Source organism: Patagioenas fasciata, chromosome 13, assembly GCF_037038585.1.
Source record: "Patagioenas fasciata isolate bPatFas1 chromosome 13, bPatFas1.hap1, whole genome shotgun sequence".
Classification (NCBI taxonomy): Eukaryota; Metazoa; Chordata; class Aves; order Columbiformes; family Columbidae; genus Patagioenas; species Patagioenas fasciata.
In genome coordinates this window covers 15,448,478-15,473,925 of record NC_092532.1, presented here as the reverse complement: position 1 = coordinate 15,473,925, position 25,448 = coordinate 15,448,478, and the positions used below count along the sequence as shown (strand labels likewise).

Here is a 25,448-nt window from a genome sequence, read left to right as displayed (position 1 = left end):
GACTTGACTAATCACTAGCACCCACATTACTGATTACTAATCATAGTCAAACTTTTGCAAAGCAACAATATTTTTTTCCAGCATCCTTGCTGCTTGTCTACTGAGCCAGACATCCCAGTCTTGTTACTGATTTAGCACCTGGGGCATGCAGCAGACAGGTTTTCCCCAGGTGTGGCGCTCACATAAAATCAGACCCTCCGTCCTCCTCCCCTCCCGCTAGCCCGGAGTGGCCATTTCGCGCCCGGGGTATTTTGGCCCCTGCGTCCCACCGTAGCCCCGGCCGTTGCCGTGGCGACGGGCCCAGCGGCCTGAGCTCGCTTGAGCCACCGGGTGTTGCCGCGCTGGCCTCAGCTGGAGGCCCCGTTACCCGCCGGGGCATGAGGCGGGTACGGGGCCGCTGTCAACCGCCTCTGCGGGGAGAAGGTGAGGAGAAGGGGGTGGCGGAGCTGCGGGAGGGGTCTGCCCGGCCCTCACCGGAGTGGCTGCCCGGGACCCGGCCCGGCCCCGGTGCCTCAGGCCGGCCAGTTGCATATTCCCTCCCGCCGCCCAGCGCTTGGCTGTCCCGGGACTGAACATGTGGAGGAGTGAACCTGATAACTCCCAGCAGACTTGCGGTTAACTAGTATAGTTAACGACTAGTATCAACTCAGTTGCTTCTCCTCAGTTTATGGTGACCAAGTAAGCCCTGATGGTGACTTCATACCTTGTTTTTCATATCCAGTGTTTTGTTAGCTGGGTAGGAAGGAGCGCCGGGCATACCCACATCACAGAGCACCCTGCTGGGAAGGGGAGATGCTGTATCCTCCGGTCTCTTTGCACATAGCTTTGTTTTTCATCAGTAGCAGCAGATAATCAGTGCATCAGCTACAAGAGACGCCCTCGAGTTGTAAGTGAAAGGCTCCTCTTGGAGCTTCGCTTCTCAAACGGGGCAGACACTGACACAATTCTCTTCCTGCCAGACGCTGCTGTGGGATGGCTGCAGCCATAGGGGTAGTTCAGCCAGGAGGCAGCTTACACGAGCTTTAGTTGTAGTTCACCACATGAAAAATTCTGTCAACTTGTTCCGAAGCTTTTAGCGGTAACTGTTAAACCAGTCTCCTGTTCTAAAACAGCAAAATCTTGCAGTGAACCAGGGATTTCTGGCTCCCTGGGCTAGGCTTTTGGTGGGAGAAAGGAGAAACCTGGGAGCTTCAAATAAACAGAGTGATTTTTTTTTGTAACAGGTAGCTCAAAGTGAGGCAGAAGCAAGTTTTCAACAACCTAATGAGAAAAGCATCACATGATTAGTAACTATTTCTCATCACTGATGAGCCAGTTGCCATGTAGCAATTTAAGCTGTGAATGCAGGTAGATACTACTAATTTCTTCAAAGACTGAAGTTAGTGTTTGGTTTGTTTTGTTTTTTTTCCATCCTGCTTCTTGATAAGACTGTGCTGATGAGCATAAATTACATTATTTTGTATTCTTACCCACAACTTCTTTATCAGTTGACCCCAAAAGATGTTTCCAGCCCTTTGCCTGGGACTGCTGCAAGATGTACCAAGATCAGAATTGTTCTGCTCGCTCTTTCAGCACATTGGCACACTTGCTGTCTGCCAGTCCTCTGGCATTTTTCTGATACTGGAACCATTATCATCTGACTTTTCTGTAAAGCAGAGCAGCTCAATTCTTTATTGTTAAAATTTCATCCTGGCTCTGTGGCAAATGAAAAGCAACAACTAATAAACCAACATAAACTGAAAAAAGGAGAAATCACTTTTGAGCTCTTAGCCGTTGTGCAAACAGGAGTCATAAACGTCAAGAACTTTCCAGGTTATGGTTTGTAACTCATCTTTGCAGTTAAATCTTGCTTTCTTCTGCCAGGAGTCCAGATGTGGTGGGACAGCTGAATAACCAAGCTGTTTCCTGCATGAATGTCCTGCATATGTAATTTTCTGTTTTGTCCTTCCAGCAAGTCTGCTTTATATTTCTGTTGTGGAGTAACTCCTGCTTCTTTCCCCCTTTTTTTGTCATTACATTATCAGTTTTTTGGTTCCTAGTCTTACCACTTGTTTTGCTGCTGCCAAAGGAGTCTCTGTTTTCTTGGATGCTGTGTAGCGCTAAATTGCGGTTCCAGACCATGTGCTCCAGCAGGGCCACCCTCTCTCACTACACTTCTCTGCACTAGCTGGAAGGAAAACATGCCATATCTAAGACAGGTGAAAACATTTGTTCTCCCTGATCAGCATTCTGACATGAACACATCCCCAGACCACAGCATATCCTAATTCCATCTCTGGACTGCCACCAAAATACCCCCTTTGATCATTTCACTCAATTTAAGTCTCTCCTCGGGTGTGTTGTTGTTTAGTCCCTCCAACTTTCTGTCTACTTTGGAGCATATCTCCAGGACTGGGGCTCAGTCACAATATTTTTATGTCGCATATTTTTTGTTTTCTGGTTTTGATTTATATAGATGAATATCTGCAATAAACCTCCTAATAAGACAGCTCCAGAAAACTTGAGTGAAGCTCTTCCTGAGGTGCAGGTCCAACGTGCTCGAAGGAATGGCTGGAGCTGGCCTCTGCACCTTTTCCAGATTACTGCCTGGTTGCTGTACCTTTTCTTTGCGCTGGTTGGCTTTGGAATCCTGGTTCCTCTCCTGCCTCGCCACTGGCTGCCTGCTGGCTATATCGTATCCTTTGGTGAAGAGAAGAACATGGACTGTACTAAACTGACAGTGGAACTTTTTTTAAATAGTTGTTAGGTAGCATAGAAAGCATAGGAGAAAGGAGCTGAGCCAGAATCTTTTTCTGAACTATAACCATAATCTTGATCTTCCCCTATCTACAAATCCCACTTATTTTGGGATCCTCTCTGCCCCTCTGCTTTAGGTAGGTCACTAATATTCTGCTTCTCTCTTTCATCACTCTCTGCTAAGGTTACTTTCTTTAGCTCTGAGGCTCTTCTGCTGTCTGCTTCTGCCTATGTGTCTCCTTTACCTCGTATTATTGTTCTACAAGTGTGCTGCAGGATTTGGGGGAAGTTGCACTAAAAAAGCCCTTCCTGGAACATCCTTGCCATGATGGGCAGCCACAGTTCCCTGTGCTGACTGAATATGTCTTGAAAGCCAACTTTTTATGTTTGATTCTGTGGTGTGATTGCTCACAGTGGTCTTACACATACCTATCTTACCCAAACCCTTGCTATTATCATAGTTCAAACCTTGTGGATTTGTCTATCAATTATCTTCATAACTCAGTCTAAAGTCCCTGTAATTCAACAGATTAATGTGTCCCAAGGCTTTATTACCAGTTAAAAAAGACACTAGTGCTTTACTGTGTCAAAGGCAAATCCCTTCCGATTCTGCTATGCAAGCCATCAGAGCTCTGGGCAGTTAGACCTCTCAAAACCTTCCTTTTTTTTTTTTTCTCTTGCTACACTGCTCTGTTTCCTGTAGATGTTAGTATGATCAATGATGTGCACAAAAAAACCCAGAAGATTCATTTTTGCATGCATGCTCATTTAATCACAGTATGTTGAGAAACAAACTCTTGAGCTCAGTGGTACTCCAGGCATGCAGGGTTGCTGCTTTCTATTCTTTGCAAATATCGGCAGTTACTTCAGTCTGATCAAAAGTACTTCTAAAGTGTATTTGCTCTTGACTTGCTACTGCATTTAGAAGTAAGAATCCAAGCAGATATTTCAAGAAACAATGACAAATTCTGGATACAATCTGTAAATTATGTAGGAGCCTACTTTAAAGGGGTGATCCTCTTGCTTGGGATCCTAACTGAGGAAAAGGAAAGCAATGTGATCAGGACTAGTTCCTCAATGTGACTTTTTTTCTTTTCTGGAAGTTCGGTCTTACGAAGGGGTGTGTGCATGGCCTTAACTGACTGTTCCTTTCCAAGGACTCTATGAACTAAGAAACATGGACCTATGCCACCGGTCTGCATGTGGGGTCAGATTCTGGTAAGTAAAGGTAATTTTTAAAAACTCCTGTGCTAGGAATGATATTCTGTGAGGCAGAGTAGAATAGAATGAAAGTTGTCCCTGTAGATTTAGTTATCTTCTTCTGGAGGATATTTATTACAGGGCAAATGTCTTTGTTAATAAAGCTTCCATTAATGTGCTGCAATCAGTTATATAGTGGTTTCTAATTCTGACCCATATATTTCTCATCTGTGTGAACTTTGTGTATTAAGGATAAAAAGATCTGTGTTAAATCAGTTGTACAATCCTTAACTGTGTACTTCAGTGTCCAGGAGTGTGTTTTATCTACCATTTAGTTGTTCATCTTACTGCAGTCTCCATTGATCCTGCGGATGCAAATGTGCGAGAAAAAAACTATCTAGGGCCTCTGGCCACCTTCAATCGTAATCAACACGCACATGTCATTGAAAACCATCATTGCCATGTCTGTGATGTCGATGTGTAAGTATCTTCTCTTTCCCTTCTACTAATCTGTTGTCTTCATCATTACACCTCACCATTAGTCTTTAATGTTAGACTGCAAGATTGAAATGGAGCCTCTGAAGCTCTACAGCGCATGTTAAACTTCATCATCTGGCAGGGTCCAGTTATTTGGGTAGATGCCTGCTGCCAAATGTGTGCATGGTTCTGTGTTTTCTTTAATTGCTCACATGTTGTGTGGAGAGGACTGTGCTGTTCCATGTCATTTGGATGTTGGTGTCTGACCTAACAAGGTGTAACTTGTCCATGTGTGCTTGTATCTGGCTAGATGCTAATATGATAGCAGGGAATACTTGGTGGGCAGAGATTGAGATCAAGCTTTGCAGAACTGCAGAGGATTTCAAATAAGAAATCTACAATCTCCAAAGTAGAAATCGCACAGTACATTGAAAAGACGGATTTTGTGGTGTTTGGGATTGTGATCCAACAAAGGCCAATATGTTTGGGTGTTGAAATATTCCTGGTGTAGGTTTTCTCACTCTTACCAGGATCTCTGCTGCTCTCTTCCCTTGTATTTGTGTCACTGGAAAGTCACGGTAATGAGCTGGTGCTGCCACACTAACACCACCCTTTCTTTGGCAGGAGTGCCAAGTCAAAGCACTGTGGCACTTGCAACAAGTGTGTGTGCGGCTTTGATCACCACTGCAAATGGCTCAACAACTGTGTGGGAGAGAGGAATTACTGGTAAGAGCCTGGCATAGTGACAGGAGCACAAGACTGCATCAGTAATGTTTCCCCTTCTCTTCCTAAGATTCTCTTGCATCTCAGTCCAGTCTGCACTCGGCCACACAGAACCACTTTTCTTTCAGATCCTGGCTGAGTAAAATCAGTCATGAGAAAACTAGATGGAAAATGCAAGCATGATTATGACATTCAGATAACCAGGGATGAAACTCCTGCACTTAGAACTTTGTAGCTGAACATCTATGAGCAAAAACAGATAACATAATCTTATTATTTTGTATTAGGAAAAGCTTATGGGATGTTAATTGGGTGTCCTTAATGCTTCAGAGAGCTGAGGTGGGAATAGAACTATGATTGTGCTGTTCTCGTCTCTGAAACAACCTGCAGCCAGATTGCATGCTTTCCCAATGAGACTTGCTAATTGGCAGGAGTAACAGCAGCATACAGGCACCTCTAATCTGTGTCAGGTTTAAGATAAAGAGTAAGGAGGCTATCACTGATTATTGCTTCTCAGTTTACTTTCCTGCACTGAAACCACATGGAAAGCAAAGAGTTGTTACTGGTGGGTGCCATATTACACTGATTTCAGATTTTGTGCAGGGAGCTCTTTGTCTGTTCCAGATATACCTGACTGTTTTGTAACTATGGTTGCTCTAAAGGATCACAGTTTTGTCCTTTAAGGCAACAAATCAGGCCTAAGACTGTTAGCTGGTATCTATCATAAGTGGAAGAAAGCGTCACAGTAATTTGGGATAGCTGTCTGTATCTCCATCTTTATTAGAGGCTGGGATTTTGAATTGTATATGTGATGTTACTGAAGCCACTCCGACTTTTCACCTTCTTGTCAGGCTCTTTTTGAATAGTGTGCTGTCTGCCCTTCTGGGCCTTGGGCTCCTGCTGCTCGTCGCTTGCTACATCTTTGTGGAGTTCTTCATTGACCCTGGGATGCTCCGCTCCGACCAGCACTTTGATGGTACTAGCAGTGCTTCAGTTGAGCATCTTGTGAATCAACCAGCAAATCTCTGTGTGGGGCTGGATTCTGTGGGGTCTCCTGCTGAGGAGAAACTCCTGTTCCTTACTACTTCAATTTAATATTTCTGTGAGAGTATCTCTGCTCTTCCTAAAGGCCTTGCGGACACAAGATTTCTTAGGCCTCCAGTGCATAATGGGTCTGCAGCTACTTTTGAGTTAGCAATATTTACAGCTGTAAAGTGTAATGAAAGATATTTAATACCTGGATAATTACTCACCTCCAACTCCTTTTGTTTTACAGCTCTGAGGAACCACACAGACCGCTGGTTTGTGTTTCTTCCTGCTGTTCCTGTTGAGACTCGGGCATCTGGCATTTTGGTCACAGCTGGGATTTTTATTTTTCTGAGCTTAATGACTGTGATCTTGCTCGGCCACCTCCTGACCTTCCACATCTATCTTAGTAGGTGTTATGTTCCATTTCTTTTTCTCTTAGCTTCTTCTACTCCCTCTGTATTCATTGTGTGTTCACCTGTGTCACAAATACATACACATATTGCAAGATTGCCATTGAAAAGGTAGAAAATCTGGGTTTAACGTTATACTTTTTTTTTGCCCCAATACCAGGCAGGCTTATCAGTGCATGTGCAATATGAGGCTTGCATTGTGCCTGTGCATTCATGTGTCTGAGCAGGTTTATCCTGGAGCTGAGAGCATGTGGGAGAGCAGGAGAGAGGCCAGGTGGGATGAACTAGTTAATTCCAGCTTAGTGGCAGTGATGACAGATTCAGATTGCCTCTGCTTATGGGTTTTTGTGAATCTCTTTGCTGTGCTCCCCAGTTCTTCTATTGTGTGAGAGAGCCTGTTTCTCTGTTACCCCAGAGAAATGCAGATGGTATTATCTAAATTTCTAACAGAAGACCTGATGTCCAAGTCAATGTCCCTTTATGGAAGTTGTACTGTTTCAAAACAGAAAGACTTGTGGAATTCAGAAGAGGTTTTCAGAAAGGCTCCACATTACATCTCCTACTTGTTGCTCTGTCAAGCAGGGATATTTCTGTTTGTTTATGTACAGATGCGCATCAAAAACCTTTTTTTCAGCCATTGTCTGAAATTAAGCCAATGCTGTTTGGCTGCTTGACATAAGTCATGATGAGTAAAGATCTTAGACTTGCAGTAGTCAGTCATGCTAAAACTAGGGAAGAAGGGATGTGGTGGAACAGAAATGAGGGCGGCAGTTACAGAGGATCCTTGGATGGGTTTTTAGGTTGTCAGCAGCGATGCAGATGCCAACACAAACTAGGTCAGCACAAACCAGTGCAGTTCCAGAAGCAAAATAGTAATGCTGCTGAAGTGTGGAGTTTGACGGGTGACTGTTCCTCAGCTGACATTAACGTTCCAGGCAGTGAGGTCATTGACCATCATTTTCCTTTTACAGCTTCTTTGAGCTTAGCTTAAATTTGGTAACACTGAAATTTCACTTTCTTGGTGGAACTGAAAGTTAACTTTCCTGGGTTGTGGCAATACCTGGAGATTTCAAAGGTCGATCTAGCACTGTAGGAAGACTGAATGCATAACAATGCTGGGGCTGCTGCAGGAAGTTTTCCTCTGCCTGAAAAAGTAAGGATTGTTTGGTTTAGTACCAAGCCGTATTTATCTTGTCTATGTGCACTACTTCCACCAGAGGGTGCTCCCTCCTTGGGATAAAGACGTGCTTTCTCTTGTCAAACAGATATGTGGATGTTACGCCAGTTCTGCCCTGGGTTTGAGTGTTGTTGTTGTTGTTGGAGTGACCTTTTTTTACCTCTTTCAGAATAAATTTTGAGCCAAATTAACTTGTATTTCTGACCCAATTTTAAATCTTTATGATTTACATGGAAACATAATTTAATTATTGTTAATTTTTGTTAATATCTTATTACACTGAAATCTGCTACCCTTTTGAAACTGGTTCCAGCTGTACAGAAGTGTGGTGTGTAAGTCCCGCTTAAAAGGAGCAATGTTACTGTATTGATGCCTATATTGTGTGTTACATATGAGTATGCATTAGCCTTACAACTGGGATTCAGGAAGATAAGACGAAGTATGTCTCCTTTAAATTCCTCTTGTTTCATACATATAAATGTCAATAGTCTCATCTGAATTCTTTAAGGCAGACAGTGTTGGAGTGAGCTGTCTAATTCCTTTTGGGACTAGAAATACCATTTAACAATTAAAACAATTACTGTTCATTAGTATTTCTCCATAAACCTTTTTTTTTTCCTAGTTACGTTACAGAAAGAAAATAGCACCCTTGTGAGTGGTATTGTCTTTAAATCTTATCTTTAAAAAACTGTCTTAAATCAGGCATGACTGTAAAATTTTTAGAATCTAGCTTTGTTACAAGCACAGCGAAATATTCAGAATTACTGTCCTGATTTTAATTATTCACTGCTATCGCTCAAAAGGAAGGTAGTAGGTTATTTTTAAAATAGTAGGTCCGTGTATTTGAAATTACTAGTCTTGATTGAGACTTAGTTCCAGAGGCATTCAGTGAAGCGCGGTACCTCAGAAGCCTGGAGGGGGGATATTTTCTTTTTATTCAATACTGAGAGGCCAATAGTAAGCATAATAAAAGTAAAAATTTAGTAGGGAATATATGAAAGGATATGGGGCTCTTCACAAGCTCTGATAATGTGTTGCAGTGTTATCCAACCAGACAAATACAGTATTTTTTTTTTTTTTACTAAATAACTTTATTAAAATATTTTAAAAGTAACACTGTTAAGTATTCAGAAACCAATGAACTTCAAGTTGGAAATGGTTTATAGCCCTTGGCTTATGGAGCAATATTCTGTTTCTCAAATAAAGCATATGGTACAATTCAAGGAGCACTGGCCAGCACCCTGCACTGTCCCTGTTAGGTGCATTCGCTAATCACTTGGCTGCAGACTCACATTCATTTTTGTGCTGTCTTCCTCGCCAATGGAAGCTTGAATTCTTTTTTTCTTCATAAGGTCATTGCTTTAACAGGAGGGGCATGTTCTCCTCTGCTCTCCCCACTTGCCTGTGAAGTAGTCCTGTGTTTAGGGTATGGATTTGAGAGGTCAGATATTACTGATATGCATGTCTTCAGGCAGAGAAAGGATTTTTAGTCTGGATGTTCCATATCCTGAGTATCTGCTTTAAGTACTATGCTACTGTAAAAAGGAAGAATGATTACCAGGCTGTGCACTAAAAACCTTCAGCATCTATTTCTGATTTTGTGTTTTAAGAATGTTTACTGTAATGGGGTCATTATGGGAGGAATGTCTGAGTTTTGGATGCTCATAACATTTAGGTCTCATGAAGAAAGCAAGCTGCTCAGAAATGTCACGTGCTCTTGCTCACTCAGAGAAGCAGATGTGTTTGTGGGAGAGCCCTTAAACTCGTACATACACTCAGGCATATATAAACTCTGAACTCATCTATTTAGCATCAGACAGGTTGGGCATTTAATGCTCACTGTTTTGGACGTTGTCTGGATGTCCTCTACAGGGTGCACTAATGTGCTGAATTTCTTCAGTTAGCATTGTGTACCTTCTAACTACTGACTAGGCTTTCTGTATGATACAGATCTTACCCTTACTGGGTATGAATAATGGATTAGCTCTGAAATGAGCTGAACAAATTACTGCAGTCTAGAAGGCTGTACCATGTATGAGACTTTAGAAGAACAGTGGGACTATAAGTGTTGTGATAATGACGATAAAGGATATAGTAAGATACACAGTGCAAAGGTACTTTTGGCTTAGAGTATCAGTCTTCTCATGTTTATAGTTACTATTTGATTGTATAGTTATTCAGACTGTTTGTACAGGTGTAATCAGGGAGTGGCCTTTCCTGCACTGACAGCTCTTTCTTTCCTCCCAGTGTGGAACAAATTGACAACGTACGAGTACATCCTGCAGCACCGTCCCCAGCAAGATGCGAAAGAGGGAGACAAGCAACTGGAGTCTTGTCCCTCTCAAGTGAGACCCAGTGAGGTACTTGTTCTGCTTTCAGTCCATTTCTCAAAAACAGTCTTTCTTGTCTGCAGTGTAAAGTTTGCTTCACTTTCGCAAGTTCCAAACTTTAGAGGTGGTTGCTGAAGATAAGACTTCAGAGGTAATTTGGAGTTGAGTAGGATATGAGAGAATGTAATATCTGTAATTTGATGAACACTTTGGGTATAAACAAGTACTACTTTCAAAGGAATTGATCCCACCCACTCTCTTCCTCCACCACTTGTTTTGGGTCCTGCACGATCCTTTTCTGCCAGCGCAGCTGTTTGTTACAGTCATACACTGAACAGGGTGGGGGAACTCATCTGAGTTAGAATAAACTTTATTAAAAAAACAGTTGAGCTCGTGTTTAGTTGGCCTGGCTCCCTCCCGTTTGGTTCACCAAGCAGTCACATAAATGCCTGTGTCAGCAGGAACAAGGGTGACTGAAGAGTGGGAAGGGTCCTGTCACTGGAAGGGACAGGACTGTCAGTTTTGCTGGCAGTGCACATTTTGCTGGCTCATGTGAGTGGTATCTCAAGTCATGATGGAAAGTGAGATAGGCTCTAAGACTGGAGAAACTGGGACTGATATCTATTCCTGGAGTTACTCAAAATTTGACAGAACAAATTTAGTACTGGCTTTGTCAAAGAGTTGGACTAGAAACTTCCAGAAAGTCTGCCTAGTTTAAATTATTCTGCGATTTTGTGACCCTCTGTAACTCCATCTAACTTAATGTGATTAAGTTATCTACTATACAGCCAGTTTTATATTTCATAAGAAATTAATTAAATCCAAGCTTCATCCTAGTACTGCGTGTATTGATACAGGGATCTATCTAGACTCATTTGCAGTTTTTCCCTATCCAAGCAAAGGGGTAAATAAGCTAATTCCCTTTCGTATAACGTGGAGACCCCAGCTTTTGATATGTATTTTTTCACTGCATTGGAAAAGTTGAACTTTTAGTTTAAACAGAGGTTTCCATAACAACTTAAATGTTTGGCACTTTGTCTCATAGAGCTCTGCTTACCATGAAGATTAACACAATAATAAAGTGTTAGCTCTTAAACATTTCCTAGTTACTGAATTTTGATTGATACTGAAAATAGATTTGAACGGGGTGGACTTGGTGTGTGTACACATTTGGGATGTAGCCATTCAATGATGTTCTGTCTCTGCTGGTGGTTTTCTAGATTTGTGTGAATATGGTTATTTTGAAGCAGCAAGCCTGGAAGGAGCAGGGTGAAAAGTGCTGTGTTTCAGGACTTCAGTTAGGGCTTCGGGGAACAAGAAAGACTGGATGATGCCCAGTAATGCTGTTAAGAAAAATGTGAACCCACCAGATTTTCCTTGTTTCTTACATAGCAACCAGAGATAAACACAAACAAATAGATTGGAGTAGGAGTACAGCAAGTGACTTGCCTTTTGTAAGCTGTGTTGACTACAGCCTTCTTTAGCTTGAACACAGAAACCCTTTGTAATTGATCCAAGATGTTGCAAGCACAAAATGGAACTCATCCTCTTCCCACTTTTGTCTTAACTGTTCATTCATTTTAAGGAATAAGAAGAAACATACATTTCCCCTTTAATCCTTGGTTTTGAGCCTTATTCAAGCTTGGCTGTTGGTTTTGGCTTCATTTTTCCATGTCTGTCTGTAAGTCTTCAGCTATATTCAGGTTAAAGGATTTTTTTTCAGGTTAAAGGATTCTTATGTGTTTGTAGAGTCCTTCTCAGAACATGCACAAAGTAAAAGCTCTAATTTTGCACACTCGAGTGCTTCAGATGTCAGAAAAAATGCAAAAGAGTTGCACATATACAGCTTTTGCCTGTATTACTATACTGAGAGCAGCTTGTGCAAGTTACAGGGGTTTTTTATTTGTTGGGGCTTTTTTGTTTATTTTGGTTTTTGTTTTTGTTGTGGTTTTTTGTTTTTTTTCTGGTTTTGTGTGGGTTTTTTTTTTCTCTCTCTTCAGGCAGTTGCACAGCTGTCCAAAGAAACGTGAACTAAACCAAAACCAGTGCTTTAATGCATAATTTCCTTCATACCAGGGAGCTGGCTTTCATAGTGAGGCCAGGTGGAATGTGATTTTTTTTTTTTATTATTTTTTAAAATTTTTTTTACTCCATCCCTCCACTTTCCTAAAGCTCTGAATTTACATTGGACACTGATTCAGGTTGGTGAGGTTTTATTTTAAAGAATAAACACGGAGTTTACTCAGCTTTCCTCACTCTTCCAATATTGCGTCTCTCTTCCAATGTCTGGTTAAGATCCACCTTGTCTTCGCTCTCAGCCTCAACACCTGTGACAGGACCCACTTTCCCTGGGAGGAGCCGTTTTTTTCCTGTTCAATTCTGCCTCCCCTCTAGCCTGACAACATTTCAGGGCTCTGGCTGTTGCTGAAATGGATGGTGAGAGCAGCTGCAGCAGGCAAGGGAGCTGAATTCATCCTGTAGTTGTAACCATGAACCTTGGGGTGGACACAGCTGGTGTTCCGCCCCTAGAAGAGGTCTGAGCATGACCAGGGCTTGCAAGGTGGCAATGAACTTGAGCGGTGTGTTGATTGAGCTGTATGTTTTCGGCAAGAGCTGAATCCTAACAGCCAAATTGTGAAGGGTGGCTTTGTCTGGCTGTTGGAGTGGAAGGATGCTGGCTGTCCTGCTAATGACTGGGAACAAAGGGAGGCTGGGACTCCGCGCCATGTTTGTAACTTTTGTCACACTGAGAGAACATTGTATTTTCTATTGACCGAGTCTTCCATTTGTTTCTGCTAGTCAGCTCTAATTGTTTACTTTCTTTTATGAGGCTGCTTTGGTTATACATAATTTATAGGCGGCTCAAATGAACAAAATAGATTTTTAAAAAGCTCTTTCACTCCTTGCTTGGAAAGAGTTGTTCATGATATTCTCAAGAGGTATCATTCATTAATCTTCTTTGAAATGCCAGGCCTGCAGCCTGCGTGCTGTTGAAATTGAGTCCTGATTGTTTTCAGTTATACTCTGCACAGTCTTACCGGGACATGTCCTGCTGCAGCTCATTTCAACCACTCTGTGCTTTCCTCTGAAACCACCTGCATCTCCCCATGTGTACGCTTACAGTGACACGAGGTTGTGTCTGGTTTCCTTCATTTGCGACTCAGGTGCATGAGGCGTGAATGTAAATGTTAAGAACTTGGTCCCAAAGGAACTCGGAGGAAACAGTTGTGCACATTTGGTGTTCAGTCAATGATGAGCAATGATTTGACTCGAGTTAAAAGTTCTATTTGAAATAAATATGGTCATTTTCCGCAGATAGTTAATTCTGCACTTGGATAAACCTTGTCAGTAATAACCCCAAATAGCATAATTATCACATCAGAAAGTTCTAATATTTGGGTTTGCTAAACCAATTCCCTTCAAATTTGATGTTACCACCAAAAACCAGCTGCTTGTTCCTTTCCACCTTTTTGACAAGACCAGTTAAACTAAAAGCATGTTACAAAAGCCTGAAGTCTTTTGAGTTTGGCAACTCTCTTATCTAACAATTACACAAGTACTGACACTGCAGAGGTTGATGCCAAGATGTTCAAAAGCAGCTAGTAATTTTGGAAGCATCTCTTCTGGCCCAGGCTGATCAGAGCAGCGTGCTGGCTCTGACACCAGCCCGTTGTGAGTGCTGAGGAAGAGCGCAGGAGCCATTGTCTCCAGTACCCTCTGCCAGCACTTGGCAATATGTCTTAGGGGCTTCCGCAGCGCAGAGCTTCAAATAGCGTTGTGTTTGCTGGTTTCTCACAGAAACCTTGCACGAATTCAAGCAAAAATTAGCGACGTTTAGCACCTGCAGCATCTGGTGGCAGTAGTTATTCACCAGTTGCTCTCTCCACTCATATCTGCCCTGAGCATTTCCTCTCCTGACTGAAGAGCCCTGCCCCATTCGCTGTTCCTTGTACAGAAACCACTCCTCACCTTCCCCTGGTGCTGTCACTCTCCTCTGTACTTTCTTCCAGGTCTTCTGTGAGGAAAGATGCTGGAATTCTCTAGGGAATCCAGTGTCCAGGCTGCCAATGAATTTATTCAGTAACATGAAACTGTTTTCTGTGTTCTTTTTTTGTATGCCTTTCCTGTTCATTCCTATCAGCTGAAATTATTTCTTGGCTGCCACTGAGCGTGCAGCTCCGTGCATTATCTTCTAGTTCAGAGACCATAGCTTCGTATGTAAAGTTTATGCTACTTTTCTCATATGCATGACTTTATATCTTTACGTCTTGCAATATTCATTTTCATGTGCCATTTTATCACCCCATAACTCAGTATTGGAAGAATCTTCTGCAACTCTTTGTGGTTGGCTTTAATTTTTATTGCCTTACATAAGGGAGTATCATCACCAGATTTCGTATCACTGTTCTGCTCTTTTGTCGACTGTTTATGAATTTGTTGAAGCGCTGAGGCCCTGGGTCTCCCAGGAACCCATTTGTGGAACGTCCAATGTTGATTTCATTTTCCAATTTGCCGATCAGGCTGTTCAGACAAACAGGTCTTTGTGAGCTTGTCTAAGATTTTTTGGAAGCTAATGCCTATTGCATGTAAAATCCCTCTGTCTTTGCCACCTAAAAGCTGCCTTAAAATGTATATTTGTCTTTATAGTCACTGTGTGCTAGAATGTTTAAGAGGAGTTGTCTTGTTAATTAATCAAGTTTAGGAGCAGCTGAAAAGTAGCATCAAGGTTCTCCTGAGCACAGTTTATCTTTTTTGACAATGGAATTTCATACCCTGTGTCACTTGGTACTCTGACCATCTTAAATGTGTCCTTTGGAGGGGGGACTGGGAGCCCTTTTCCATGATGCAGGCACTTTGATTTAGGAGGTTTATTTGTTGAGTCGTCGTATATGTTTATGAAAGAATGCAATCTTAAAATTCAGGATAGCATTACTTTGAGTTCAGCTATACCTGAGGGAAAGGTGCAATATATCACATTATTTTTTAAAAAAACAGCCCTGTTATTAGCCATACAGGATTCACACAAGAAACAGCAAATACTTTGTTTTCCCTGTATGTTGCATGCTTTCATTTTTCTTGCCTCTGTTTTGAATTTAGACCTTTTTTACATCTAGTGCTTAACTCCTGTGATTGAATTGTATAACTAATGGAGGCTCTAAGTGATATTTTGAATGTAATCCCAATAAATGATTCAGCTGGTCTCTGTGTGCTCTGATTTTATTTTGAGCCATATAAAATACTGGCTGGACTAACTGAATGAATGAGGGACTTCTAATTGTCTCAATCTTGGTTTTCCATCTTCTTAAGTAGCAGACTCCTGCTGCATTTCAGCTGTACTAGATTTAAGGACAGAAAATACCTAGCATGTGATTATATAAGGAGGAAGAAGACATGTCTTTAGGGAAAATCTCTTCTCCACTACGTCCATATCAGTCTGAAAATGTTAATTCTTCTTTTTTTTTCTTTTTTCCCTAGGAAGCACACTTTTTTTCAGGTAACCCTGGCTATACAGACCCTCATATGCAAGCAGAGGAATTCTCAACAGTAACTTCAGGAAAAGGGTGAGTGAAGTCATAGATAGGAGTCTCTTAGCAGCATGTGTGGTGAATAGGGGGTGATCACCAAAGCCACTGATGGACCCGAAGACAAAAATACCAAGGAGGATGGGGAGCACCAGTGCTGTGAGCAAGACATCGTGAAACCTTTGTGTTTCAGGAGCATAATTACCTGCAGGAGTAACTGCTTCCCCTCCTCTGGGAAAATATCTTTCCTAGAATACACTGTTTAGGCTATTTTATATTAAAGTTACTTTAAAGCTGCCTGATTTGTCCTGTAATTCCTATACTGAGCTCTTTATAGTTATATGATTTCAGTCTGTTGAGAGATGAATCACAACAGCAAAGTTTATAACACAGGCAAGCACTCATGGGAAAACAACATCCTTGTCTCTTATTTAAGCCTTGTCTATTAACTCATGGCCCTGGGGAAGGCAAAATAAACTCTTCTTAGTCTGCACAGTTGTGCAGGAAAAGTTACTTTGCAGTTTCGCTGGGAATATTGTGTGAAGCGAGGGATGCTTTGGTCAGGCTGATGATTCTGGTCCTCACTTTGCTTGCACATACTTAAGTCATGTCTAAGGGAATCACCTTGTATATTTGCTGTGCGTTTTAGTTTTCTGAAGCTTTATGTCCACAGCGACAAAGCTGACCCTGAGCAGAGCTCCTCCCCTGACCTCCCAGCTCTTCAGTTTGTGGTCCCATCGCAGGTAAGCAGACTTGCTATGTCCCTTAACCTCTGACACTGTTCAAATGTGGATGTTAAAGCACATTGAAGATGATGTGTGTGGCTATGAAGCTTGAGTGTGTGAAACAGCTGTCTGAAGTAAAGTTTGCTATGCTCTTGATACCCATGTGCCTATGTCCAGATGCTCTCCCCTCTTGTTCAAATGGCAGGTGGTAGTGCTCTCCCCCTTTTCTCAAAAAGCCAGTTAATCAAAGTCTAGTCATCTAGATTATATGAAAAATTTTCTTTTGACTATATTTGTATTTTGGACAAGAGCTATCTGTCTTTTGGCACTTCCTGTGCTATGTGACTTTTGGTCCCCTCCTCTGGTTTGACTCTTCAAATGCATTTGTCCACCAGGGTCTCATACATGCTCCAGCCATATGAGACAACAGCTTAAAGGTACCTACACACAGAGAATTGCTGTATGTAGTTAATGTATGTGTTCATTAAAGGTCTGTTCTCTCTTGTTGCTTTATAGTAACTCAGTCTTAAACTATGAAATATTCTTAGTCTTTGGTCATACCTAATGCTCATTATTAAAAATAGGAGATGTTAAAGAGAGGTAGCAATTACAAAACGTGAGTGTCTCATTACTTTGGGCTGATGAAGTGACTTCCCTTCTCTTGGGTCTCTTGCTTTTACAGCAACAGAAAAAAAGAAGGAAGACACATAAAGGTTCTTCCTCAGCAATGGACGACAGATCTCAAACACATGCTGGACCTTGGCCACCTTTCCCAGATCCCCAGTCAGGTGAGAGTGTACCAGTCAGCTTCCCTGCTGCTGGACTGGATTTCTGCTTGCTGGCACACTGAAGTGAAACGTATCATGAAAAACCAGCACTGGCAGAAAGTTAAACCTGTCTAAGAAGGAAAAATGAGTGCTCTGCGTGCTCAGAGATACTCTTGAAATGATCAGACTTGGGTACACTGCTGAGTGTAGAAATATGTACAATTTCATATCTAATTTTGCATAAATATATGTATGACTTTCTTTAACACTCGTGCATCAGCCATATCAGAGTTTTAGGGCCTTTTGATGTCTTTGTGGGGTTGAGGGATCTCTTTTCTTAAGCTTTCTTCTCCTTTTCTTTCCATCTGTAGAGTTCCCAGCCACAGCTGCTGCCTCCTCATCTTCCCACAGCCTTAGTCTCCTAGTGCCAGCTTTTCCTCTGAGAGCTGCTGTGCCCCCCAGCAGCATCAGCCTCATTCAGGCAGCGGGACCCCCAGCTGACTATCACTCAGAGTCTGCTGAGTCCATGGATGAGATTCCTGTGGCTCAAACTTGCCTTGGGAGCACGGCCCTTCGTGGGCCTCCTAAGAATAGCTCAAGCAACTCTCAAGACTATCTCCTGTCCACCGACAATCCCAGAGGTGACAGAAAGAAGAATCTGTATTCTGGGCACAAGGCAAAAAGGAAAACCTGCCAGCAGGACAGACATGTGGAACGAGACCTGGAACTATTTTCAAAGATTCCTGCTGTGTTTGTAAGTAAGAGCAGTGGAGAACTTCATGTCTCTCAGCCCCAGCCCAGTGAGAGCACATCTGAGCCACACCACAGAAAATGCACCAAACTCCAGTGACTCCCTGGAGGTAGCAGCGTCCCTTTACCTGATGCTGTTCATCCTCCAACAGAACGAGTTGAGAGGCAGAAAAAAACCTGCTGCATCGTTGTTTCTGGCTGTGGCCTCTTCCTAAGTCAGGAATGCCCCCAAGCCCAGTTCCACACTCCTTGTGGAGAGGGAGCAGTCTCCCCTGATGGGGATGTGTTCCCGCTGGTTCAGGACTCCAAGGAGTGCTGAGGGCCTCATCCTTGCACTGTGTGTTTGCTATCAGACTGCAGCAAGGCTGACCAAGGGCAAGAGGCAATAAGGTGGCAAACTTGAGGTAGGTGTGTTGTAGAAAGAACTCGAGTGTTTTCTATAGGGAAAGGTTGTGTCCTCCTGGCCCTCTGTACACTCACACTGCAGTGGCTTTCTGGGAGTGTGTGTGGGAAAGAGCAAGGCTTCATCTCCACTGTTCCCTGCACCTTGAAAACTAAGTTTCCCATCTGCCTATACCCTGTCAGTCTTTGGATCATGTGCAGGAGCTTCAGCAGGTGGTCAGGGAGTAACCTCAGGATTGCCCTGTCCCTATACCGCTTTCTACTGTGCACTCTCAAGCCCACTCCACCAGCATGTCCTCTGTAAGGCAGCATGGTTTGACCTGCTCTTCCTTCCCAGCAGCCTGGGGTGCCTCACCACTCAGCTTTCTCATCAGAAGCTCTGAGATACAGCAAGTCCTGAAACTTTTCCATTTTCTGGGCTGCCAGATCCACATTAGTCCACAGCCAAGCCTGGAGTCTGCTGTGGGATTTTTCTGCAATGCAGACACTGGGGCATGGAGCCAGTGCCTCAAGTCACAGCACCCTGTGCTGGTGGTGAGAAGCAGGGAGCGACAGCACCTCAACTTCCCCTGCCCTCTTGCTTCCCCAGGCAGCGTTCCCTGTTCCAAGTTCCTGGCTGAGTGCTGAGGCTGCCAGCCAGCCCAGATCTGCCCAGCAGCCAGCTAGCTGCTATCCCAGGCTCTGCAGTTATGCACACATCCCAGCGGGTCTTGCCACCAGCGTGGATGTGCCTGTCATGATTTGTCACTTGACAGCTGTGTAACCTGCACAGCCCCTGCTTCCCCAGCACCTTGAAAGTCAGCAGCTGGCTTGGCTGGTTGCACTGTTCCTGGACAGGCCCCTGGTGCTGCATGCTGGTGTGAACAAAGACGTGCATCAGCACAGAAGGGGAAGCCTGGGAGGGCTTTATCGCTCTACCAAATGTTTTGATACATGAAAACCACATCTGACCCTTTTTCCAAGACGACTGTGGGTGCAGGTTAGCACCCTATTTTGTTTTGTCCTTCCTTGTGTGAGTCAAGCTAAGCTGTTCCTCACGTAGCTCAGTCTGCGGGCATTCATCAGAAATGGTTCAGAGCAGGGCAGACTATCTGGGGACAAATGTCCCCTGGGCACAGCCAACATGGGTCAAGCAGGCTGGACTCCCAGCTTTGATGTACACACTTCCCAGCCTGGCTTGTTGCCTGTCATCCCAGTGCTCATGCTGGCTTATGTGCCACTTTGAGGTTCACACAAAGTCCACTTCCCGTGGAGCTTTAGGCTCAGACACGTTTCCTTCTGGAGAGCTCACTTCAGCAGGGATGCAGGAGGGCACCTGTTGTATGTTGAAAGTCTCAGCCCATTCCAGGAGCACTCCTGAATGCTTGCCCAGCTCCCTTGGAAAGCACCTCAGCACTGTCACCTGGCCAACACTGTGCTGTGTGGTACCCATGCAGTGGGAATTTCAAGTAGCATGTGCCTTCAAGAAGGCAAAGTGCTGCAGCTGCTCCTGGAAACACCTGATCCTTGCAGAGCTGAAGCTGGATTCAGGGAATCTTTCCTTTGTTGAAGGGTTTATGGGGTAAGTGTGTTTCAGAGACGGGACCACCTTAGCAGAGCACTCCCTGAGGACGGTCCTTGGGAAATCGTGGCAAGGCAGCACAGATACAATTGCTCACCCCAGGATTCTTTAAAGAAGGGCTTACTGACCTCCTCTGTCATCTGATTTTTGACTCCTGAAAGAGCTGGAATGAGGAGTCTTGAGCCATTGATCAGCAGAAGTGAAGTCTCACGTAGCTGTTAAATCATTGTGTCTAAATTTGCAAGAAGGGTTGGTCTGTAGTTACACTCCTTGCAGCTTCCCTTGCTGCTGTGGCCAGTGGTACCTGCCGGTGGTGTGACCCTTTGGAAAAGCAGGTGTGTGTGGGACCAACCCTTGTGGAGCAGCAGACATGGTATGGCTTGTCTGCAGAGACCGTCTGCTCTCTGATGGATCCTGGTTACACAAAGTCCTTCCAGTTGTTTCTCTTCATATCTGCTGTCATCCTGCACAGTAATGCTGGGCTAAGGGTTTGCCAAGGCCAGCTGTCCCTCCTCCCCCAGAAGGCATCAGTAATTTCTTTCCAGCAGGTCCCCCTGAGCAGACTTTATGTGTTTTCTTACCCTTTATCATATATGGAGCTCTTTAGCAGCTCTGTCCACAATAAAATTTTCTATGCCCTTTGCTAAATAGTTTCCTCCTTTTTTTTGCAGTCATGCATTTATCTGCCTAGTTGATGCGCCCCCCCCCCCCCCGTCACCCCCCCAATTTTTCCCTGCACCTCTGATGTCGTAACTGGGCTTTGCACCTTGACCTGTGTGTGGGTGACAGCATTCCCCTCTGTGCACCATGCTGCAGGAAGGCTGCTGTGCGCTTTGGGGTGAGCGGAGCCATGTTTTCTGCTCTGTCTCATCTCCAGGTAAGGAAATGTCCAGCATGTCCCAAGGTGGTGGGTTCTGAGCACAAGCTAGGAAGGAAGGAGCTGTCTACTGCTGGCCGTTTGCTGGGACATGACCCTTTCCAGGAGCACGGAGCCCTCCCTCAGGTTCAACATTTAGTTGTCCTCCCCTTCCCAGGCCAGGCTCACCTTCCTGTTGTTCTACTGAAAACAGCCCATAGTCCCCAAATTCCCCTGACATGTACATGGATACCCACCTGAGAAGGGTCTCTGTCTCCAGAGTCCTTGACAACCACTACAGTGCCCCACATGCTGCTGGGCTGTACTGGTTCTGTCCTGCAGGGAGCAGGAGCCCGTGCTTTTTGTTGGAGGCCAACAGGATGCCCTGAGGACCCTGATTTGGAAGTTTCTCTGGGCAGGGAAGACATCCTGTGCAGGGACAGGAGTTGGACTCGATCCTTGTGGGTCCCTTCTGACTCAGGACATTCTATGATCCTTCTCCAGACTTCAGCTGAAACAGGGAATGTTTTCTCCACTACATCAAGTGCTGGAGGAGACAGAATAAATCAAGACTGCAAAATATACTTTATCGATGTGTTGGGGCACCTGGGTGCTGAGCAAAGGGCCAGATCCCCAGCAGGACAGGCTCCTAGTGCTGCCAGTGTCTGACTCTGATCTGAACCTCACAGGTGGCAGGTGGGACCATGTGTACTCAGTGGTGTTTGATTGTGGCTGGGTTTTGTGGTTTTGCCACAACCACGTTAAAGGAGGATTGTTGAAGGTGCATATGGGGCACCCGATGAGTGAAAACGGTGAGACTGAGATGGTTTTAGCTCCTGGGAGAACTGTTCTCTACCCCAGCTCAGTTCCTAGCAAGGATGAACTTTTGCAAGTGAAGTTCAGCATCTCACCTGAGCTGCTTCAGGCTGGGAGGGCTTTTTGCAGATGCTGCTTTGCAAGATGCACATGCCTTTGGGGCCCTGGTGCTGTGTGTTGTATCTCACAAAGTTGTGGAAGTTTTCCGCAGCAGGCAGCTGGTCCCCTGCCAGCATGGTCACAGCAGGGACAGGCACAGCCTGGGCTCGCTCCTTCCCCACCTCATTTCTTTCCTTTTTGGACACTGCAGGTTCAGGTGTCAAAGGTATTTCTGCTGACTGGGTTAAGGTGACAGTAGAAGTCCTGGTGCCTTCAGCTCCCTATTGCTGCAGAAACATTGAGGTCTGGCATGCCCAAGCACCTTTTCCAGCACCAAATAAGACATGTTTGCCAGGGCATGAACTCTCCCATCAACAGGAGGCAGCATCCTGGACCAGTCATTTCTACCATGAGATGCTGTGGCTTTTTATTAGGAGCAAGCAAAGCATTTGCAGGATGGTGACAGCTTTCCGGAGTCCTCTAAAATCATAAATCGCAGTCCCTGGCCGCTTGCCAGTGGCTGTACCAAGCCTCTCAGCACGTTCGTCTCTCAGCCTTGGCGTGGGATGTACACCCTGCTTGCTTTCATCTTCAGGCCTGACTCGAGTTTCTTAGTTTTCTCTTTGAAGTCAAGGGGACATTCCTTTGGGAAACAATTTTTGGTGAGTCTGTTCCTATGCTCTGCTTTTGACACAACCTGAGAGCATCTCAAGTGGCTGCCTTGAGTTGCAGGAGGGGAAAAGGAAGCTCCTGCCAGAGGACAGAAGTTTCTGCCCCCTCGTCTCTGCCCGGTGCTGTGCATGCAGATCCCCCTTGGCTCTGTGTGCTGCTGGCACACCTGGCACACACATGCACACCGCAATCATGCTGCTCATCAGCTGCAGCTAAGCTCTGTTAATGCCTTGTGGACATGCTGTTGCTGGGGTTACCGTATACATATTGCACAATCTCTGAAACACTGCCCTCTGTTTTGTAGCAACTTGCGATAGAGAAGCAGCGTTCCCGCATAACCTCATCCCACCCCAGCTGCAGTTGAGCCAGCGACTGAAACGAGATGACTTTGGGGAGCCTGCAGTGCCCAGCCCCGGGGGAGGCAAGGGGCAAGGAGGACAGAGGGTGAGTGCAGATGGTGTGCAGAGGTTGCGCTCATGCTCTTGTGTGTGCTCTGAGCTGCACCCTGGAGCTATCGCTGCACGCCAGGACTTTTTGTGAAGGTGGGGAGATAGGAATGGTCCTAGCAAACACAAGCCCAGCATTTGAGACCGTGTCTTGATGACACTGAGCTGTGAGCCTCAGTGTGTCTCAGGCAAACACTGAAGTTACACAGCTCGTTAAGCTCCCTGAAACAGGAGACAGCCTGGGAATGTCCTGACCCTTGCTGGAAATCACAAAAAGGGAAAGATCTCTGGGGAGCTGAGCACTGAGCCGTGAACATGGTCCTCTACCACATCACAGGACCTGTGCAACCTCCTCCTTGGCTCCTGCCTGCACCGTGGGCTCCAGACCAAGTCACAGCCTCCTCCTGGGCTTCCTTTTCCGGACTGTATGAGGAACAGCAGGAGACAGCCAAAGACCGTGCTCCATCCCAACGGGGCTGTCATGGTGACAACAAATGCACAACAAACCACAGCCCTTAGGAACCGAAACCTGACCTGCTCAACCTGACCCCATGGGGCAACTCGCCAGCCCTGGCTTGGTGCCCTCCTCTTGCCTGGCTCTCTCCATGTGCCGCCCCTGGGCTCTTCAGGCTCTGCAGCCCCTGGGGCAGGCTGGAGCTCTGGCAGAAGAGCTGCTGATGTGCTGAGCTCCAGCTCAGCTCCTGCCTACTGCCAGCTGGGTGAATCTGGCCTCTTGTGCTGCCTGCTCCTGTCAGAGCTGCTGCAAGCTGGATGCTCCAGCTGGCGTTACTTGGGCTTCTCTCCGGAGCTGTAGGCTGGAAATAAGGCCAAAGACACCTGCTTCAGTGGGGATGTGCAGGGCAAGCTAAAGACACGGCTGTACCTTCAGCAAGACTTAACCACCTGCCTTGATATGGTAGCTGCAGTTACTGCCCTCTCCTTACAGCAGAGAGCAGGTGAGCAGCTCTTCCTCACTTTCTGCGGGGTGGGATGTCAGCCCTAGGTCTTTGCTGGCCTGGATGGAGGCTGCTTTAAATTCCAACTTCACAGCAAACCACTGTAACCTCTGAGCCTCTGCACTTTGGGACCTGCTTTCATATTTTACGAAGGGTGGGAAGCACGAGTGTTCAGGACAGAGTCCTCCTGGTGCCACCTCCTCCATGCAGTGCCCAGGCTCTCTGGCTATGTCTGAGCTCTACCAGGACAAGATGGACAGAGGAGAAACACTTTTTGGCAAGGCTGGTCTGGCCCTACTAGATAAGCATCCACACCTGTCCTTGCTTCCCTCCAGGATGTCTGTGCTGGCAGCCATGGGTTGCCACCCTGCCTCTGGCTGGGCTGTGAAACAGCAGCTTCTGCTGATGGAGGGGTCACAGGGTTGGTTGAAGGACATGACAAAGTGGAGTCTTTCATGTGGCTGTGACCATCTGGGGCTACCCAAAGGGACCGGGTACTGTAACATGCCCGCATCCTCTGGACACCAGCCCTGGCACACACCTCTGAGATGGGAGGTATAGGTAGTGACCCCAAATCACAGACCTGCTGAGTTGGCTGGTGGTCACCTCTGGAGGTCTCCAGACTCTGCTTGAAGCCAAGATCAGGATGAGTGGGTTGCTCAGGGCTTTGTCCAATCACAAGCTGGCAGCAAGATCTCAGCAGAGAACTTGTGCCCCTCAGCTGAGAGGGCGAGGTTGTTGCTGGGACCATATCCCAAAGCAAAGGGCTCTGGGTGCAAGAGCAGAACCCCTGGGGCAGCTCAGTGTCCTGTGTCCATCCTTGGTCTGCAGCTCCTCTGCACAGTGCCTAGGGCAGACAGAGACCAAGAGGTGCCAAAGGCTGCCTGTGTTCGAGCTGCTGCCTTGCTCCCCAGACTGCTGATTCACCCACAGGACCCAGCATGGCAGCAGCAAGTGGCACGCTGTGTCCACTCGGTGTGAACATCTGGTGATGCTGCAGCTGATTATGGAGGACGTCCTGTGCCCGCCAGAGCAAGGCTGGGGAGTGCTGGGAGTGCTGACATTGGAGGCGTCTGGTCAAAGAGCTGAGGTGGGGCCGTGAGTAAGTGATGTGGGTTGTGCTGGGGCTCCATGGCAACCACAATATTTGGGTGCTGTTTCAACCCTCAGCACCCTTGGAGCCCAACGTGTGGTCAGGCTTCAGGCCAGGGAAGCCAGGCAGCCGTGGTGGGCAGCACTGGCATGTGGTTGGCTGCCCCCAGTGTCACTCCAAGGGTGTCCCACCGGGCCATGCAGAGGGGACAAGCACTTGCCGTCATGGCCGTCACACCAGGACAGATGGCGTTTGTACCCATAGCCCGAGCAGAGACCTTTAGTCCCTAGTGTCACCTACCAAGAGGGACTGGTTCATCTATGGAGGGGCACACTGGCTGTGTGAGGCAGGGAAAAGGGCTTTGGGGCAGAGCACAGGGAAGCTGCCAGAGGGAAGCCTGGGGTGGCGGAGCAGTGGAGAGACCTTGGGGGGTGATGGAGAGCCCTTGTCAGCTGGAGAAAAGACCTTGTGGGGTGATGGTGGAGCCTTGTGGGGTGATGGAGAGACCTTGTGGCATGCCGATGGGGCCGTGTGGGGTGATGGAGAAGCTTCGTGGGGTGGTGGAAGGCATCCCAGAGGTGGTTGCATGGCTGCTGCCCGGGCTCCGCGTCCCCGCCCCGAGAGCGCTCCCCGGCCGTGCCGCGGCCCGGGGGAGGCGGGAGGGGGCGGCCCGGAGCCCGGTGCGGGTGCGGCCCGCGGCC

General features: G+C 45.9%; 1 protein-coding gene across 2 annotated transcripts; it reads left to right on the top strand.

Annotated features, from left to right (window-relative positions):
- The first annotated feature begins 288 nt into the window (after window positions 1–288).
- ZDHHC1 (zinc finger DHHC-type containing 1) lies at window positions 289–20,457 on the top strand. Of its 2 annotated transcripts, none has more exons than XM_071814245.1 (11): window positions 289–423; window positions 2,456–2,674; window positions 4,241–4,416; window positions 5,038–5,139; window positions 5,988–6,112; window positions 6,413–6,571; window positions 10,000–10,112; window positions 15,558–15,643; window positions 16,278–16,347; window positions 17,012–17,117; window positions 17,468–20,457. In XM_071814245.1, exons 2-11 carry the CDS (start codon window positions 2,456–2,458, stop codon window positions 17,944–17,946), a joined length of 1,635 nt encoding a protein of 544 aa, XP_071670346.1. In that variant the 5' UTR covers window positions 289–423; the 3' UTR covers window positions 17,947–20,457. The 2 variants fall into 2 exon arrangements, with proteins under 2 accessions (XP_071670346.1, XP_065704534.1); XM_065848462.2 differs by having other exon boundaries at window positions 16,254–16,347.
- The last annotated feature ends 4,991 nt before the right edge of the window (window positions 20,458–25,448 follow it).

Coding starts and splice junctions, on each gene's coding strand:
- ZDHHC1 (XM_065848462.2), top strand. CDS start 2,456: ATGAATATCTGCAATAAACCTCCTAATAAGACAGCTCCAGAAAACTTG. Junction 6,113..6,412: donor CTCCGACCAGCACTTTGATG/GTACTAGCAGTG, acceptor TTTGTTTTACAG/CTCTGAGGAACCACACAGAC. Junction 15,644..16,253: donor ACAGTAACTTCAGGAAAAGG/GTGAGTGAAGTC, acceptor TGTGCGTTTTAG/TTTTCTGAAGCTTTATGTCC.